At 64.4% G+C, this 16,309-nt stretch overlaps 6 protein-coding genes across 6 annotated transcripts; 4 read left to right on the plus strand and 2 right to left on the minus strand.

Moving 5' to 3' along the window:
- Positions 1–1,871: 1,871 nt before the first annotated feature.
- Positions 1,872–4,180, plus strand: PFL1_00765 (uncharacterized protein; the record flags this gene model as incomplete). Its single annotated transcript, XM_007878267.1, has 6 exons — positions 1,872–1,877; positions 1,958–2,028; positions 2,122–2,221; positions 2,323–2,353; positions 2,463–2,716; positions 2,846–4,180. 6 exons carry the CDS (start codon positions 1,872–1,874, stop codon positions 4,178–4,180), a joined length of 1,797 nt encoding a protein of 598 aa, XP_007876458.1.
- Positions 4,181–4,287: 107 nt separating this feature from the next.
- Positions 4,288–8,257, minus strand: PFL1_00766 (uncharacterized protein; the record flags this gene model as incomplete). Its single annotated transcript, XM_007878268.1, has 8 exons — positions 4,288–4,357; positions 4,483–4,609; positions 4,758–5,025; positions 5,145–6,150; positions 6,227–6,354; positions 6,457–7,752; positions 7,881–7,987; positions 8,113–8,257. 8 exons carry the CDS (start codon positions 8,255–8,257, stop codon positions 4,288–4,290), a joined length of 3,147 nt encoding a protein of 1,048 aa, XP_007876459.1.
- Positions 8,258–8,601: 344 nt separating this feature from the next.
- PFL1_00767 (uncharacterized protein) lies at positions 8,602–9,390 on the plus strand (the record flags this gene model as incomplete). The annotated part of the gene is made up of 2 exons (XM_007878269.1): positions 8,602–8,895; positions 9,016–9,390. The coding sequence occupies 2 exons, from the start codon at positions 8,602–8,604 to the stop codon at positions 9,388–9,390; spliced, it is 669 nt and encodes a 222-aa protein (XP_007876460.1).
- A 1,201-nt stretch (positions 9,391–10,591) lies between these two features.
- PFL1_00768 (uncharacterized protein) lies at positions 10,592–11,005 on the plus strand (the record flags this gene model as incomplete). Its single annotated transcript, XM_007878270.1, has 1 exon — positions 10,592–11,005. The coding sequence occupies one exon, from the start codon at positions 10,592–10,594 to the stop codon at positions 11,003–11,005; it is 414 nt and encodes a 137-aa protein (XP_007876461.1).
- Positions 11,006–12,991: 1,986 nt separating this feature from the next.
- On the plus strand, positions 12,992–14,686 carry PFL1_00769 (uncharacterized protein; the record flags this gene model as incomplete). The annotated part of the gene is made up of 1 exon (XM_007878271.1): positions 12,992–14,686. The coding sequence occupies one exon, from the start codon at positions 12,992–12,994 to the stop codon at positions 14,684–14,686; it is 1,695 nt and encodes a 564-aa protein (XP_007876462.1).
- A 544-nt stretch (positions 14,687–15,230) lies between these two features.
- Positions 15,231–15,855, minus strand: PFL1_00770 (uncharacterized protein; the record flags this gene model as incomplete). The annotated part of the gene is made up of 2 exons (XM_007878272.1): positions 15,231–15,337; positions 15,477–15,855. The coding sequence occupies 2 exons, from the start codon at positions 15,853–15,855 to the stop codon at positions 15,231–15,233; spliced, it is 486 nt and encodes a 161-aa protein (XP_007876463.1).
- Positions 15,856–16,309: the final 454 nt, after the last annotated feature.

Raw genomic sequence — 16,309 nt, forward strand, 5'->3', positions numbered from 1 at the left:
AGCACGATACCATGTGCAGGCACTCAAGGCCTGAGCGAGGTGTGGCTTGCTGAGCAGGCTGTCCGCTCCTGCGCAAGAAGGCAAGGGGGTACCCAGACTCGGGAGAGGAGGAGCTGACAGGTGCATGCCAGGCGTAGACAAGACGACGAGGTCTGAGCGCTCGGCTTCTCGGCCCCCACTGTCCTGTCATAAGCGGTGGAAGCAATGCAAGGCAAGGTGGGCCTACCTGTAGCAGCGTGCTGCGCTCAAAGGTCGACCGCACCTTGGCCGCCACCGGGTGGTTCCCATGCAAAGAGTAAGTTAGGTATAGTAGGTATATGTACTCACTTGCAAACTTCCATCTTAGTGCGTTTTGTGACCTAGCCTGCTTCTGTGCCGTGCCCGGTACCTTTTACGTACGCTGCTCCGACCCATACGTATACGTCTCTGGTCGCGACGACTCGTTCTCGGTTCCATGCGACGTCGAAGCTCGCCTTGCCTGCCTGCTTGCACGTACAGCTACGCATGCGCGTATGGCGTCCGGCAGCTTGCTACAGGCTAGGCTTAGCCTGCGTTTTGGTCGGAAGAGGGCGGCGAGCCAAAGCTTAAAGACGTCGAGACTCGACGACGTTGCTGCGGGTTGTCTGGCACCCGATGCTGCTACTGCAAGGACGCCTTGCGTGCGTGCAGTCGGCTGGTGGATACCGAAAGCCGCTCGCATGCATAAGGCAGGAGGGCCCTTCATCCTTGCCTAGCCTGCTTGCTTTTCGTCGAAGCAGATGCATGCTGGGAGGCAAGGGAAGGACGAACTCGAAGAGGAAGGCAGGGGCGAAGCGAGGAGGCCAAAGGCCGGCGGTGTCGACCAGCGCACTGACGACGTACTGTACGACGGCCTCGACTGCAGTAGTCGGACGGCAAGGACTCGCCGGCAAAGGAGGCCTGCAGCGCCACCTCTCGTCCGCGACGTCAACGTCCTTTGCCCCAGCGATCTGAGAGGTCCAGGTCCGGACGGCGGCGAGCAGGAAAGGGAGAAGACGTAGACGTCCTTTCACGCCCGGCCGGGCCAGAGTGAGCCGGCCGACTTTGGGCATTGGCTCATCGCTGCCGGCCTCTTGTCTACTGGAAGCGATGATAGATGGGCTGATCTGCTGCGCAGGCGTTGACATGGCGCGCTAGGCACCGTGGAGGACGTCGTGCACGAGCGTGGACGAGGCGCGACAAGCTGGCAGGCGGACCAACGGCGACCATGATCGCACCCTCGTCTGCCTGCCTGCTGGCCTGGGGGCGTGTTGGTGCCGACTCAGCTGATTCGGTCGGGTGGCAAAGGAGCCGAAAGCAGGCCGTGCGGTCGCTGCAGAGAAGGCGCAGCGTGGTCCGACGCATGCTTGCTCCGGCCGTGTGCCTAGAGCATGTGCTGGCTTGCCAGGCTTGGCTTGGCGACCACGCACGGCGGGGTTGGACAACGAAGGAAGGAAGGAAGCCCAGCCGGCAAGCGAGACGCACTCTTGGCCGACCTGGCTGGCCCGGCCTGACCACGCCGACCCAGAGCCGATGAGGTTTCGGCTTCGGTCCCGAGGCCTGGCTTGGCCTGCTGGTCTGTCCCGCCGTGCTGGCAGCCGGGCTGCGCTGGAAGAAAAAAACTCGGAAGGCGGGTGCCATGCCATGCCATGCCCTCCACATTGGCCTGGCGTGGCAGGCCAGGAGGCTGGCTGAGGCATGCGGGCACACACCCGCCGGCAAGCTCAGCCACCAGCCCGACCCAACACCCAACACCCCCACCAACACCACGACCACCGTCGACGCCATTGCCACCCGCGCAGTTCAGGCCCGCTCGCCTGTCTTAGCTTGCAGAAGGCCTCCAAGGCAGTCCATCTTGGCGACAGTCTGCAGCGATGGTCGTGAGTAACCTGGGCACCTCCTCCCGGCAGTCGTCTAAAGACCAAGCGCTGAGGCCGCCCATCGATCCGCCATCCGACAGCACCTCCGCCTCAACGACCCCGACACATCTCGCAACGAGCACATCAACTATATCACAGCATTGCCCCACTTGTGAGCCATCAAGCGATTTGGGTCAGGTGACGTTGGTGCCCGCTCTCCCGAAGCTCGGTTACTCACCCCCTTGTCCTGCTCGTCCGCAATCAGCCCGGACCATGAAGAGGCGAGACGAAGGCTATGCCAACTGGCCGCCCAGGTCAAGCCCGTCATGAAAAACCACGGGTTCCAAATCAACTCTCTCGAGGAGGTGAGTCGTGAACACGCGGGAGACGAGCTTTGGCCTGTAGAGGCAGGCTGCATCGGACTGACTCACCTCACCTTGTCCGGTTCTCCGACCTCGGTGGACAGTTCGAGTGGAATCGCGAGTTCGCTGGGCGCAGTCAGTACCGAGCTTGTGGGCGCGACGCCTGTTGCCGCCGTCGCAGGCTCAAGCTGATCCAATCCGACCCTCCTCTGCTATCCTGCCGTGCTGTCGCCGGGGCACCCAGACTGGAACGCCGGCGAGAACGTCGAGCTGGTGCTCCGCCGGCAGGACGGCTCGTTCGCCCCGCTGCAGTGGGTGCTCATGGTCTTCTGCCACGAGCTGGCGCACATCAAGCACATGAACCACGTACCCTCGCTTCACGGCAAGCTCGACCGCGAGCTCAAGCAGGAGTGCAAGGACCTCCAGTCGCGCGGATACTTTGGCGACGGCTTCTGGTCGGCCGGCCAGCGGCTGTTTGACAATGTTGTCGTCTCTGGCGTGAGTAGACCGCGTCGCTCGTCGAGCCTGTCTCGACATGCTCGAAGGGCGTCGAAGGCATGGCTGACACGAGATCGTCCCGACAACTGCCCCTCCCCTGCCCTGCTCAACACCTTCGCACCCTCGCAGGCGGGCATGAATCAGCTCGAAGGCCTCCCGCAGTACTCGTGCGGAGGCGCATACCGCAGGCAGACGAAACGCAAGCGCACCGGGACCGGAGCGGGTAGCAAGCGCAAGCGTCGGGGCTTCAAGGGCCCCAGCTTGCACACCGGAGCGCAGACGGCCGCCAATACCAAGGGCGGCCGCCGGCTGAACCGCGAGCTGCCGGGCCAGGGCAGCCGCGTGGACTCCCTCAACTTCATCCCAACAGCCTCGGCGACGTCCAAGAGCTACAAGGACGACCCCAACTCGACGTTCCGCAAGCGCGCGACCAGCCACCAGGCGCGGGAGCTGCGCGCTGAGGCTGCCATGCGGCGGCTTGGGCTCGGAAGGTTCAAGGCGGAGCCGACGGCGGAGGAGCGGGATGACAAGAAGGACGAAAAGAAGCCAAAGCTCGAGACGGCAGCGACGACGACAACGGCGACTAGGACAGCCGGTCAGTCGACCCTTGACGGCTTCCTTCCGCACCCGAGCCCGGCAGATGCCGGAGACGACTCGGAGACCGAGACCGAGGAGGAGCCGGACCGGGACCCGAACGACGGCTTCCTGATCCTCGACGGAGGCGGCTCTGGCGCCGGCGAAGGAGACGACGACAGCGACGAGACCGAGACGGAGCCCGAGCTCGACGGTGCCGCCGCCGCGGCGGGGAGCAGCCAAGGCAAGGTCAAGAGGGAGGCCGAGACGCAGGCCAGCGGCGAGACGGATGCGCAGCGACGCGAACGCGCCCGCCTCTATCGCCAGCACGAGCGGGCGCAAGGCGCGAACGTCCGACTCAAGACGACGAGCGAGGAGTGGTCGGAGTGGTTCCAGGTCGTTCAAGATCAGCCCAGATCTGGCGACATCCAGGCCGGGGCCGAGGAGGAGGAGGCGCACGGCGGATCCGGCAATGCTGGGTCGAGTCGACCAACGGCCGAGCAGCGAACCGCACCGCCATCACCTGCGGCTCCGGTGGTTGTCGATGACACAAAACAAGTGACAGCGGTCGCGGCAGCGCCGATCAAGGTCAAGGCCGAGGATGCCATCGCCATCTCGGACAGCGACGAGGAAGACAGGGGCGAGATCGCACCGCCTGGCTTGGGCTCACGTCTGGCGCCGGCCGCCTCCCCAAGTCTCGGCGTCTCCGCTGGGCGATCGAGTACGGCAAAAGCCCCGATGCCGGCGGCGGCGCCTGCGCCCAGGCAGCAGACGGGCGAGTCCGGGGCCCAAGTGTGGCAGTGTCGGATTTGCACGCTCCTCAACCCGCTCGTGGCGCAGCGGTGCGAGGCGTGCGATACCTCTCGCGGCTCGACGCTGCTGGGACAGTAGTGAATCGGAAGCGACGCGATGCGAGATGGCCGTCGCCGCCGCAGTGCGTCGCGCTTCGACTCGATTCGATTCGACTCGACTCGACTCGTTCGGGGGCGGGACGCGCGTCAGAGCTCGTCGAGCCTCGCTTGCAGCTCGTTGGCGACCGCGGCATTGGGGAGGCGATTGATGTAGGATCTTTTCGGGATCGATCGGTGGTGGTAAACAGGCCCGCAAGGGGAGGAAGGAGGAGGGAACAAGTCAGATGCGCTGGCCCTCGTCGCTCCGGATGGGGAGCGTGGAGGAGGGAGCGGGGGACGTACACGAGGGCGGCCTTGTCTGCCTTGTCGCTGCACTTTGCCATGTACCGCGGTACCTGGGACAGGTTTCCCGCCTCGACCAGTCGTTGGATAAAGGGCGTATAGCCCACCGGCGACTTTTTGCTGTTGGCTGCAGGCGAGCGAAGAGGGCGTGCGGGCGACAAGTGGCGGGGGGGTCCAAGGGTGTACGGGCATCCCCTCCGTATTAGCCCTTCGGCACCAACCCGCATGTCGAAGAGAGGGGGCGCGTGCGTGGCGGCGCCCGGCAGGCAACGTACCAAAGTTCCACAGGGCGTCCCAGTCATTGCCGTCGGCGAGGGCGCGCATCTTGATGTACCACCACCTGCGATCGTTTACCTTGAACTCGCTGCGCAGCTTTTCGGCCTTTTTGTGCAGGTTGCTCCGCAGGCACTTGCGCAGCGTCTCGTTGAGCGAAAGACCGAGGTAGCCCGCACCGACGCCGCCGCCACCGCTGTTGTTGGCGACGACGTCTTCCTTGTCCAGTGCCTGTTGGAATGCGAGTAGTCGTGTCTGTTCTTCCACCAGCTGCGAGACCAAAGCGGGATTCGAAAGGACAGGACGGGGACGAGGTCAGCAGAGAGGGCCGGGCCTGGTGTACTCGACCTCCGAAAGGGCAGCGGGCGGGAGAGCGGGCAGGGGCGTACCTTGACCTCCAACACCCTCTCTTTGTCCTCTTGAAAAAACTTGGTGGCGCTCTTGAGCTTAAACACCTTGTCCGAGACGTGCGCCTCGCTGTCGGCGGGGATGGCGTACGCCTCCTCGAGGGCGACGAGGGCCGAATCGGTGCGTCGGTCGTCCTGGTAGTAAAAGTCCTTGAGCAGGTCCCGATCCACCTCCTTGGCGTACACCTCGAGCAGGTTCGACGCCAGCGCAAGGTGCTGCCGCGTAGGCTGTAGGCCGTGCCATCCCGTGCCCGCCAGCACGCTCGCCCCGCCGCCGCCGCCGCCGATGGACCCGGACTTCTCGCGCCCAGACGCAGACGCCTCGATCGCCGAGGTAGGTGCGAGCGCGTCCGAGATGGGCGCCTGGACGATGCGGAAAAAGTCGCCGCGCGACAGCTGCGCCATCAGCCGCAGCAGGACGTGGTAGATGAGGTCCGTGTCGCCGCTCTCGATGGCCTTGACCAGCGCCAGCTTGTCCTCGTGCATGTCGAGCAGCAGCGGCACCTGGTCAATCGCCCGCGCCTCGTGGTCCAGCAGCCGCGTCGCAAGGTTGCGCCGCCCGGCCTTCCACGCCGTCCACGCGACCTCCGAGAAGCTGATCGCCACGCCCATCCCGGATCGCCCGCTCCCGTTCGCAGACGGTGTCGTCGCGTCGGCTGCTCCGATACGAGCACTAGGCCCGTCTCCGAGTCCGCCGACGTCGCCGCTGCCACCCACGCCACCGCCAAACTGCGGATCGGCGTGGCTGAGCGTCGTGGCCATCTGGAACTTGCGCACGATGTCGTTGCACAGCCGCTCCTCGGACTCGGCAATTACGGCGCTCGAGCCTCCGAGCGGCGGCCGCGACCGCGCGATCTTGGCGCGCGCCCAGTGCTTCAGGATCGGGTCTGGCCGGATGTGAAGGAAGTTGGCGATGCGGAGCGACAGGAGGTGGTGGTTCTGCGACGTCAACCGCGACAGGAGCGCCGTCGGGCCCGAAGCAATATACCTGCAAAGAGATGAAGCACGCCTGGTCAGCACTAGGTCCTTGCCACGTTGCAACGCCCTTCCACCGACCGACTCACTGGTCATACGAGATGGGGATGCCGATCTCGTAGGCGCGAGCGGCGTTGAGCACCCGCAGCGTGCGCGTCAGCTCGACGAGCGGTGTCGGGTCGTACAGATCGATAAACGACTTGCCAAACGTGGCCGCCTAAGGGGGAGGACGGGAAAGGATGGCGCCAGGTCAGCAACGTCCTTGTTCACCGCGCGCATCGCCACTGCTCGAGCTTCGCTGCGACAGTGTCCGACTCACCCTGAGCAGCTTCCTCTGCCAGCCAAGGTCCCATTCGTAGGCCGCAGCTCGCAGGCAGGTGTCGACGGCACCGGCGAGATCCGATCGGATGGCGCGTATCGCCTCGTCGGCCTTGGAGCTCTTCTTGGCAAACTGCTCGGCCGCGTCAAAGAGGAGCGCGGCAGGATCGCTCGAGCCGGGGCTGAAGACCTGCATCGAGACGTCCGGCACCTTTTGCAGGAACTCGTGGCGGTCCGAGCTGATGACGCGGAGGCCGTCGACCTCGCCGACGAGATGCACGGGCCCGGCGTAGTTGTAGCGGATCGAGTCGCCAAAGGGACCGACCATGACCACCTCGTCGGAAAAGGCGAGCGCGACGGTGTTGTTGCCACACCACTCGATGCTTCGAATGCCCGTCCGTCCGATGCCGCCCTTGCCTCGGCCATCGCCGCCGGGAGTGTCGAGCGCGCCACCCTCGACGACTGCGGCATCCTCGTAGGCGCCGCTGTTCCGGATGTCGAACTCGCTGAGGCTCCGCGAGAAATCGGCGCTCACCACCCACAGCTTCCAGTCTTCGGTGAGAAGCGCCAGGAGCTTGCCATTGGGCGAGGGCCGCACCGCATAGAAAGGGCCGCGCGAGAGGCGCATGTCCTGGCAGGCCGACGAGGCCGACGAGGAGGAGGAGGATGCGGAGCGCGTGAGGGAGAGGAGCGTCTTGTCTCGAGCGATGAGGACGGTGGTCAGGCCGGTCGAGGAGACGGCAGGAGGGACGACGGCCCAGTCGGTGGGCAGGTGGGACGACGAGGCAAACGACCCCGATGGCAGCGGCGCGGCGGGATCCGCTGGAGGCAGGAGCTGAGGAGTGGGCAGGGGCCGCGACTCGTCGTCGAGCGAGGCGAAGGCGAAGCCGGACGGGCTCGCGCTCGCGGGGGCGTCATCGCCGATGCTGCTGCCGCTGCCGCTGTCTGGGTCGTGCTCGAGGCCGGGGAATCGCCATTCGATGAAGCGGCGCGCGCCGACGAGGGCGACGAGGCCGCCAGACCAGATCCTCGCCTCGAGGACGCCGGTCTCTGTCGCCTCGTGGCCGAGCGAGTGCTGGGTATAGTAGGCGTTGGAGGTGGCCTCCACTGGCTGCGGGCGGGAAGACGAAGAGGACGAGGCGCCGGCGGCGGGGATCGCGGCCGGGGTGGAGCGGTCGGACGAGGAGGGGCAGGGCGAGAGGAGGGTGTACACGCGGACGTAGCCCTCCTCGAGGACGACGACGAGCTGCTCGAGGGCGTTGAAGCCGAGCGCGATGATGCGGATTGACGGATCCCACTGAGACGGGCGCGGTCGGTGTTGCGAAGCCGAGGCGCAGGGCGGGAGGGTCTGTCAGCGGCGAGGACGGTGACGGTGCGAGTTGACAAGTCGATGCGTGTCCGATGCGCTGCGATACGGCGACTCACGGGTATGCTCTCGACGAGTTGGCCTGCTGCGGTGTATACGAGGATCTTTGGCTTGAGCAGGGATGCCTTGCCTAGGGAGACGAGCCTGGTGGGATCGCGCACGAGGGCTGCCAGGGCGGGTGGGGGATGGGGGGTGGGGGGGGGGGGGTCAAGTTGTCGGTCAGCCTGTTGCTGCTGGTGCGCAGTGGTGTGCGCGGGCGACATGAGCATGGCGCGGTGCGGTGATGCCCACCTAGGAGGCCGCCGTTTGAGGCAGCTGCGACGTTGTAGTCTGCGAGGTTTTCGATGCCCCAGCTGAGCGAGTATACGTCTGCCTTTCGGTAGAAGACGTCTTGCAGGCTGGACCACTCGGTGGTGGGGTGCGGCAGCTGCACCATGGTGTGCCGTTGCGTGGGTGGGGTTCGGATGTATGTATAGGAGTGTGATGCTGGCTGTGCGAGCAGTAGTGGTGGCGGGCGAGAGGGCGAGGAGGAGGCGGAGGAGGTGAAGGAGGACGAGGAAGGAGAGAGCCAAGGCTGCCGTGCTCGACGCGGGCGGGCGCGCGGGCCATGCAAGGTGGAGGGAGCGAGGCTGGTCGGGCGTCGCTCTTTTGGCTCGACGTGGCCTTTGTCTGCTCTCCTCCTCAACGCCAATTTCCAGTCTCGCCTTTGCCGCCACCACCACCACCACCACCACCACCACCATCCTCGCACCGCCGTCCACTGTCCAGCAAACTTCCACAATGAGCACATCACCCCAAGCCGGCCCCTCGGCCGCCTCACCCATCCGCAAGAGGCACCACCTCGACCCGCACGAGCAGCAGGCCCGCGCACTCGAAAAGCTCCTCGCACACCCAGAAAGGCAGGTACACATCCCCGCCCCACCCCGCGAAAAGTCAATCAGGCCCCCGCGCGAGATACAGAAGAACGTCGTCGGTTCCAGCGCGGGTGCGGGCAGCGGCGAGTTCCACGTCTACAAGCACGCAAGGAGGAGAGAGTACGAGCGCATCAAGCTCATGGAGGACGGCGCCAACAAGGTGAGAAGGCGGGTGCACATACGCCATCGGCAGCGTCATCGATCTCACCGTCATCGCCTGCTGACTCCTTGTCGTCACTGTCCTCTCACCCCTCCTCGCCCCCTTTGACGACGACATCAGATCATGCAAGCCGAAGAGTTTGCGCGCCAGCACGCCGCCAAAGTCATGCAGGACGAGGCAAAGACGGACAAGAACCGCGCAAAACGCGAAAAGAAGAAGCTCGCCGCACTCAAGGCAAGGGCCGCCGCCAAAGGCCAGAACCCGGACAAGGTCAAGCTCCACGACGGACCGGGTCGCGGCGACGGGGCCCGGGCTGGTCGACGCGACTCAAATGACGGCGACGACGACGACGGCGAGGCATCCAAGCGCAGGCGGATCCACAACGAAGAGACGGGCGGAATCCTCTTCCGCAAGAAGGGCGACGACGACGACGAAGAAGAAGAAGGTGACGGCGAGAGCAGCCGTGGCGAGGAAGGGGAGCCGAGGGACGCCTAAGGGCCATCAACCTCGTCCTGGCGGTCATCATAGGCGCCGACGGCCCTGTTATACTTTTACCTGTTCTACGTTTCAACATTACACGTCTCTCTCTCTCCGCGCTGCCGTCGCCGACGACCTTCGTGATGTTGTACTACCGACCGCGTAACTAAAACACTGCTTGAATCGCTAAGCCTATCCATCATCCAGCCCCGGCTTCGAGTACAGCGGCTAATGCAGCGAAATCCTCGGCCTTCGACCAGAGGTCACATCCCAGACCAAGTGGAACATGGTGATTTCACAAATGCGCTGGCCGCAAGATAAAAGGTGGATTTCTACCTCTCCCTGGCTGAACCGTGTTCCTTGCATTTGCCTTGCACCTTGCAGAGATGCTACATCCTTTCTGGCAAGCTCACCTTGTAGCCCTGAACAAGCTGAGCACCTGAATGTGTATTGCAGCCACATGCAATAAGGTAGTTGTGAAGCAGAAGCCCATGAAAAGGTGGTGGAAGTTCATTCTCTTCCAGCATTTTCAACACTTTTGCTCAACAAATCCCCACATCTGTCCAGAGAAGGGCCCTGCAAGCCTGCTCATCTGCTAGTCCTGATCCCCAGGCTTGCAATGATGCCAAGGGCAGTCAGCTTATGGCCTTAAAAGCGTTTTTGCTGCATCCAAAGCAGGAACTGCCTCCTTTTCTTCCTGCATCAACCTCTGGCACCTTCTTGGCTATTTCACCATGGCTTTGGACATCAAGGATGCCTTTATGTTGTAGCCCTGAGTCAGCTGAGCATTTGTATATGCAATGCAGGTGCCTTTGAAAACTAAGCTTGTGCAGCAGAAGCCCTTGCAAAGTAGGTTGAGGTTGATTTTGACGCTTTGTTTGCCACTCTCCACTGTAGCTCTCCAAATTCCCGGTACAAATGGCCTCAAAGCGCCCGCTCTCCTGATGCTTCTGATCTTCGGACATGGACATGCAACAATGTTATCTGATCTGGTCTGGCATGTCTTGCTGGCCATTGCTGGGCCAACAGCTACGCTGAACCAAAGGCGCTCGCTGCTGTCCACCCGTCGTCGATGAGTGCAAGGTCCTCCTCTCCTCGTCTTCCTCCCCGCTGAACGCCAACGTCTCGTTTTCACCGCCACTCTTCCCGAATTGGCAGGTTGGGTCAACTCGCATCTCGTGGTGCCGTTCTGTCTGCCGTCATCGTTGTCGTCGCCGTGATGGCCGCCACTGTCATCGTAGTCGATCGCCTGCCCCGTCGATTGCCAAGAGACGACGGCGGTGGGCGTGAGAACTTGGCCATCGGTGCAGACAGGCACGCACGCTCGCACGCTGGCACGCAGGGTGGCAAGAGCTTAATCAGGAGCGACGAGTGGCGGGTCCAGTTCGGCCGACTTCTGGATGAGCCGACAAGCGGGCTGGTTGGCGGGCGTACGGCCATCGACGAGGTCGGTCGTGGTGATTCCAGGAACGGACGGAGGCCGAGGCAGGCACGGCAAGGGCTCGCCGAGCCAAGCGAACGAACGGGCCGAACGAACGCACGAACAGATGGCCACGCGAGGCCGGGGGCGGAGCGCACGTTCTGCGTTGCCACTCCATGGACTGACTACCCCGGACCTAGCTTCTCGTTCTGACAGCTGAGCCCTGGCGCGCCCCCCCGCACTGCCCCGCACTCGTCTGGCGAGAAGGGTGAGGGAAAGCGGGGTTGGGACGGGTTGCCTTTCTTGGTGAGTACACACCTCTTACCTCGAGACTGACCGACGCGGGGAGCGAGAGCGGACGCTGGCTGTCATCGACAGGCGCCGCGGAGGGACTCCCGGCGAGACTTGGGCGCGCGTGCGCCATCGGGGCCGGGGCCGCCCGGGAGAACTGCGAGGCGAGAGAAAGGGTGCGTCCTGGCCGGCCGCGAATCGAAACTGGCAGGGTGATGGACGGCGGGTCGGACAGGTACCTGGACCGGCGCTTGAGATGGACCATCACACTGTCTGTTCTGTGAGCATCGCAGGCGGCTGTGCTGTTGTCGAGATGACGACGATGGGCGAGGTCATGGCAATGATGGTCGTGTACGGTGGGCTACGGCGCGCTGCGGAGAGTTTACCGAAGGCCAAACAGCGGTGCGGCGGTGCGGTGCAGGGTTGAACAAAAGGGCGGTAGAGTAGTGGCCGTGTCGGTGGTGGCTGGGACGGCTTTCGGAGCAATGGGCAATCGGAGCTGCAACCTTGGCTCCAGGCAGTCGCCGGTGGTGGGTGTACGGTGGTGCAGGTTGCGATGGAGTTTGCGTTATGCGCGTGCGAAGGGCGACGGTGCTGGTAGGTTGAAGGTCGAGGCAGGCGGCTACGACGGGTGGGTACAGTAGGAAGGACGACGACGTGGTGGTGGTACGGCGGCAAGCCGAGGGACCGGCGGGGCTGAGGCGGTTGGCCCACAGGCGAAAGGCGACAGGCGACAAGCGAGGCTGCCGGTGCGAGGCTTTCCGACAGGTCGGAGTCGAGTCTCAGAGTGCGTCGATCCGCCGTTGTGCGTTGCGCCTCTGCGCGTGTGTGTCCCCCTTCACCCCGCTTCCCCGCAGTCTGGCGGTTGGACCCCTAAACGCACCCACCTCTCCTGCGCGCCCGTACGACCACCTGCCTGCACCGCACCAACCCCGCATCCTCGTCCTCGTCGTCCTCCTCTCCTCTCGGCCTCGTCCTCGTCGTCACCACCACCACCACCCACCACTCTCGCCGAACTACAACCGAGCCGCATCACCACCGCACGGCACCTCGTCGTCCGAACCAGCGCACCGCCGATCCGCACCCTCGGTTCGCCCGCCCGCCTGCCTGCTTGCATCGCTGCCACCCGCTTCGGCATATTTCCTTCATCGCCCCTCGGCCTCGTCGCTCGTTGCCCTGCTGCGCTCCGCCGGCTCCCCTGGGTCATCCTATCCAAGTCTCGGAGCAATACCTCTCCCCATAATCACCCGCCCAGCCAATCGCACCCACGGTCGGTTCCATCTCTCCGACACTCCGGCCCGTCCAGGCGCCATTCGCCCGAACAGACGCCCGCCTGCCAGCTAGTGCACACCCTCGGCCCCTGCTTACCTAGTTCATGCTGCTGCACAGACACCAGGGATCGCACCTCTAGACAGCCACCACTGCGGCAAAACCGGCTTCAGCTGGAGCCGGCACCGCCCTTCTTCCTGCTCGCGCGCCCGTCGACGCCGATCCACTGCTTCGGGAACCGATATCGATCCATCAAACGCACCACCGCTTCCTGCCACGAGGCCCCCAGGCTCTTCGGGGCGCCGTTGCTCCAGATCAGCCCACCTGGGTCCACCACGCACGGCACCACTCATCCTCGCATCTCTTCTTGCTTGCTGTCTCTTCTCCTCGCTCTGGGCCTAGCTTGTTCTTCTTCACGTTCACTGCTGCTGCCGCCGCCGCCGCTCGCTTGATCTTGCGCTCCTGCCTGGCCACAGCGGTCCTGTCGCGACACAGATCCAACACTACTGTCCGGGGCGACAGCCGACGCCCGCTGTTGCCTGCTTGTGCCGCTGCTTCCTTCCGCGCCCGGCCCGGCCTTGCCTGCTACCTACCGGACAGAGGGACCGACGTCCGCCTCCGCGCGTGTCCTGCCAGAGCATGACGACCGACCCCCAATCGACGTCCGACATGAGAGGGATAAAAGGTCGAGATGCGGAGCCCCTCTTTCCTCCCCGCTCCTCGTCATCCCACACAGCTCCTCCTACACGGCAGCCCCCCAGCTACCACTCCACCTCCTCCTCCTCATCTCCTCTTCTAGACCCGCCCCGCTCTCCCCCTTGCTACCCCCTCGATCCAGAAGCCATGGTCGCCATCGTCAGCAAGCGTCGCGCCTCGAAGCCCTTTGTGCTGCTCGGCAGCGCCGGCCTGGCCCTCATCCTCGTCGTCCTCTGCGCCTTTAGCGGCAACGCCGAGGCCGCCAGCATCTCGCGCTCCCTCCTCGGCCTCAAGCAGGAGCTTTCGAAGCGCACCACCACCGTCAGCTATGCCTACAACCGCATGATTGCCAACATCGGCGGCGCTTCGCCCAGCGGCAGCTCCAACCAGGTCCCCGGCGTGCCCGCCGGCACCGTCATCGCCGCCCCCTCGACGGCCAACCCCAACTACTTCTACGCCTGGATCCGCGACGCCGCCCTCACCATGAAGGTCGTCGTCAGCCAGGGCACCCTCGACCGCACCCTCATCGAGAACTACATCAAGGTCGAGAAGATCCACCAGCAGAACTCGGACGGCTCGGCCTCGCTCGGAGAGCCCAAGTTCAACCCGGACGGCAGCCGCTTCACGGGCCCCTGGGGACGCCCCCAGAACGACGGCCCGGCGCTGCGCGCCTCGACGCTCATCGCCTACGCCAAGCGCATCGGCCTCAGCGACCCGCTCGTTACGAACACCCTCTACACGCCCTCGCTCACCGGCGGCAGCCTGATCAAGACCGACCTCGAGTACGTGTCGCACCACTGGCAGGACAGCTCGTTTGACCTGTGGGAGGAGGTCAACGGCCAGCACTTTTTCAACCAGGCCGTGTCGCGCCGCGCCCTCCTCGACGGTGCCAAGTTTGCCACCAGCCTCAACGACCCGGGCGCAGCCTCGTGGTACAACCAGCAGGCCGCCTCGATCAAGACGAGCATGCAGAGCTTCTGGAACTCGGGCAGCGGCTACGTGACGGCCTACCAGGGCGTCGGCGGCCGCTCGGGCCTCGACTGCGCCGTCATGCTCGGCGCCCTGCGCGGCTGGGACACGACCACGGCCACGGCCGTCGACACGACCGAGTTTGGCCCGGCCTCGGACAAGATCCTCGCCACGCACAAGAAGTACGTCGACAGCTTCCGCAGCCTGTACGGCATCAACAAGGGCGCCGCCGCCCCCGCCGCCGTCGCCACGGGACGCTACCAGGAGGACGTCTACGACGGCGTCGGAACGTCCAGGGGCAACCCGTGGTACATCTGCACCCTCTCGTCGGCCGAGATCATCAACACGGCCGTCTCGGTGTTCAACTCGCGCGGCTCGATCACCATCACGTCGATCTCGCTGCCCTTCTTCCAGCAGTTTGCCTCGGGCCTCTCGACGGGCACGTTCGCCGCCGGCTCGAGCCAGTTCAACAACATCATCACGGGCATGAAGACCATGTCCAAGGGCTTCGTCGACATCGTCCAGAGCCACAGCTGGACCAACGGAAGCCTCAACGAGGAGTTCAACCGCGACACGGGCTTCAACCAGGGCGCCCGCGACCTCACCTGGAGCTACGCCGCCTTTGTCTCCAACGACGGCGCCGCCAACGGCCAGTTCCTCAAGGTCTAAGCGGTGGGGCCCCGACGGACGGCGATCCACGGAGGCGAGGCCGCTCTGCTGGACGCGACGCGATCCAACGATCGCGCGACGTCCTTGGCATGCTTTCCCCCGTCGACGGCTTGAGCCCTCGCAACGCCTACTCCAAACCCCCCATCACATCTCTAGACGCCGCTCTGCGGACAAATCTATAAACGCGCACCGCTTCCGTCGGTGTAGACACGACCTGTTCCCTCGCTCACCATCCCGGGTATCAGAATCAGACCCACAATGTCACGGCCACAGCTCTTCTGTCTTTGAGCTCACGGAAATCTCATACAGTCGACCGAAGAAGCGGCGAGGACGTGGACGTGTGAGATTGATTGTTCTGACGCCCTCCGACCAGAGGGAGGGCGGGGGGCCTCGTCAAGTGGCGACGATTATCATGACAGGGGAGACAGGGAGGAAGGGAGGGTACGAGGCGACGAGGCGACACATGGGATCGAGGAGGAGTGCGTGAAGAGCGAGCCGCTCGACCAGCAGGGCGACGGAGCGCAGGCAGCGGGGGTGGCGGCGCTCAGTTCTTGGGGTGGCCCTTGTGGACCTTGTTGTCGGTGTCGACCCAAGCGCCCTTCTTGGGCTTCTTGAACTCGCCCAGCTTGCACGTCTTGTTGTTGCCGGCGACTGCGTGAGTGGCGACCATGAAGAAAGATGGCAGGTAAGGCGTGCAAGGGAGGGTGGGCAGGCAGAAGAAGCAGGCACAAGGGTGTCAGTCGAGACCAGCGGCTCAGCACCGAACGACGGACGGGCGCGGCTTTCTCACCCTTGAAGTCGATGCCGCCCTTGAAACCCTTCTTTCCATCATTGATGAAGCCAAAGATCTGGGCATCGGTCCACTTGCTCTCGTCGGGTCCAGCCTGGCGGTAGTGGTTGTCAATGTCGACGGCAACGCAACCGTTGGATTCGGCGAGCGTCTTGCCGTTGGCCTCGACGCTCCACTGCACCGGCTTGCCGGCCTTTTTGGGGCGGAAGCAGAGCAGCGCGGGGCCCTTGACGTCCTTGTGCGCCAGGTCGACGTCGCCCAGGCCCTTGCACTTGTAGCTCTTGTCGATCGTGTACGACACGGGTGCCGCGGGCTTCACCGCCGCTCCCGCCACGAGGAGGGGGAGGGCGAGCGAGAGGAAGAAGAGCGACTTGTACATCTTGTCGGTTGGAGGAGGAGTGAGTGGCTTGTTCTGGTCGAGGGAGGATTAGGGCTGTTGTGAAGGACGGTGGAGATCGCTGCGAGTGCTGTGAGATGGATGGAGAGTGAGGAGGAGGACGGGCGGGCGAGGCACCTCTTATACCTCTCCCCGCGCCGTACCAACGCGCCTCGAGGGATGACCTCGTCGAGGACACCCTCGTCACGGTCAGTTCGGAAAGAAGAGCCGATGACCCCACATCCTCGGCACCACTTGCGCCCTCCGCCTCCTGTGTCGAGTCTGGGCCGGCTTGTGCATTGTCCGCCTCAACGCCAACACAGCCACGCTGCCCCCTGACCCCACCTTTGGCATGCCGAGCTTGTCATCGTCATCGTCACTCGATCACGGCTCGCGACCGCGGGCCGAAATGGGCTTGGGTGGGAAGGGTTCGAGTTGTTTCCGATCCACCGTTGGC

The sequence above is a fragment of the Pseudozyma flocculosa genome (assembly GCF_000417875.1).
Source record: "Pseudozyma flocculosa PF-1 unplaced genomic scaffold scaffold00002, whole genome shotgun sequence".
In the NCBI taxonomy this organism is placed as follows: domain Eukaryota; kingdom Fungi; phylum Basidiomycota; class Ustilaginomycetes; order Ustilaginales; family Ustilaginaceae; genus Pseudozyma; species Pseudozyma flocculosa.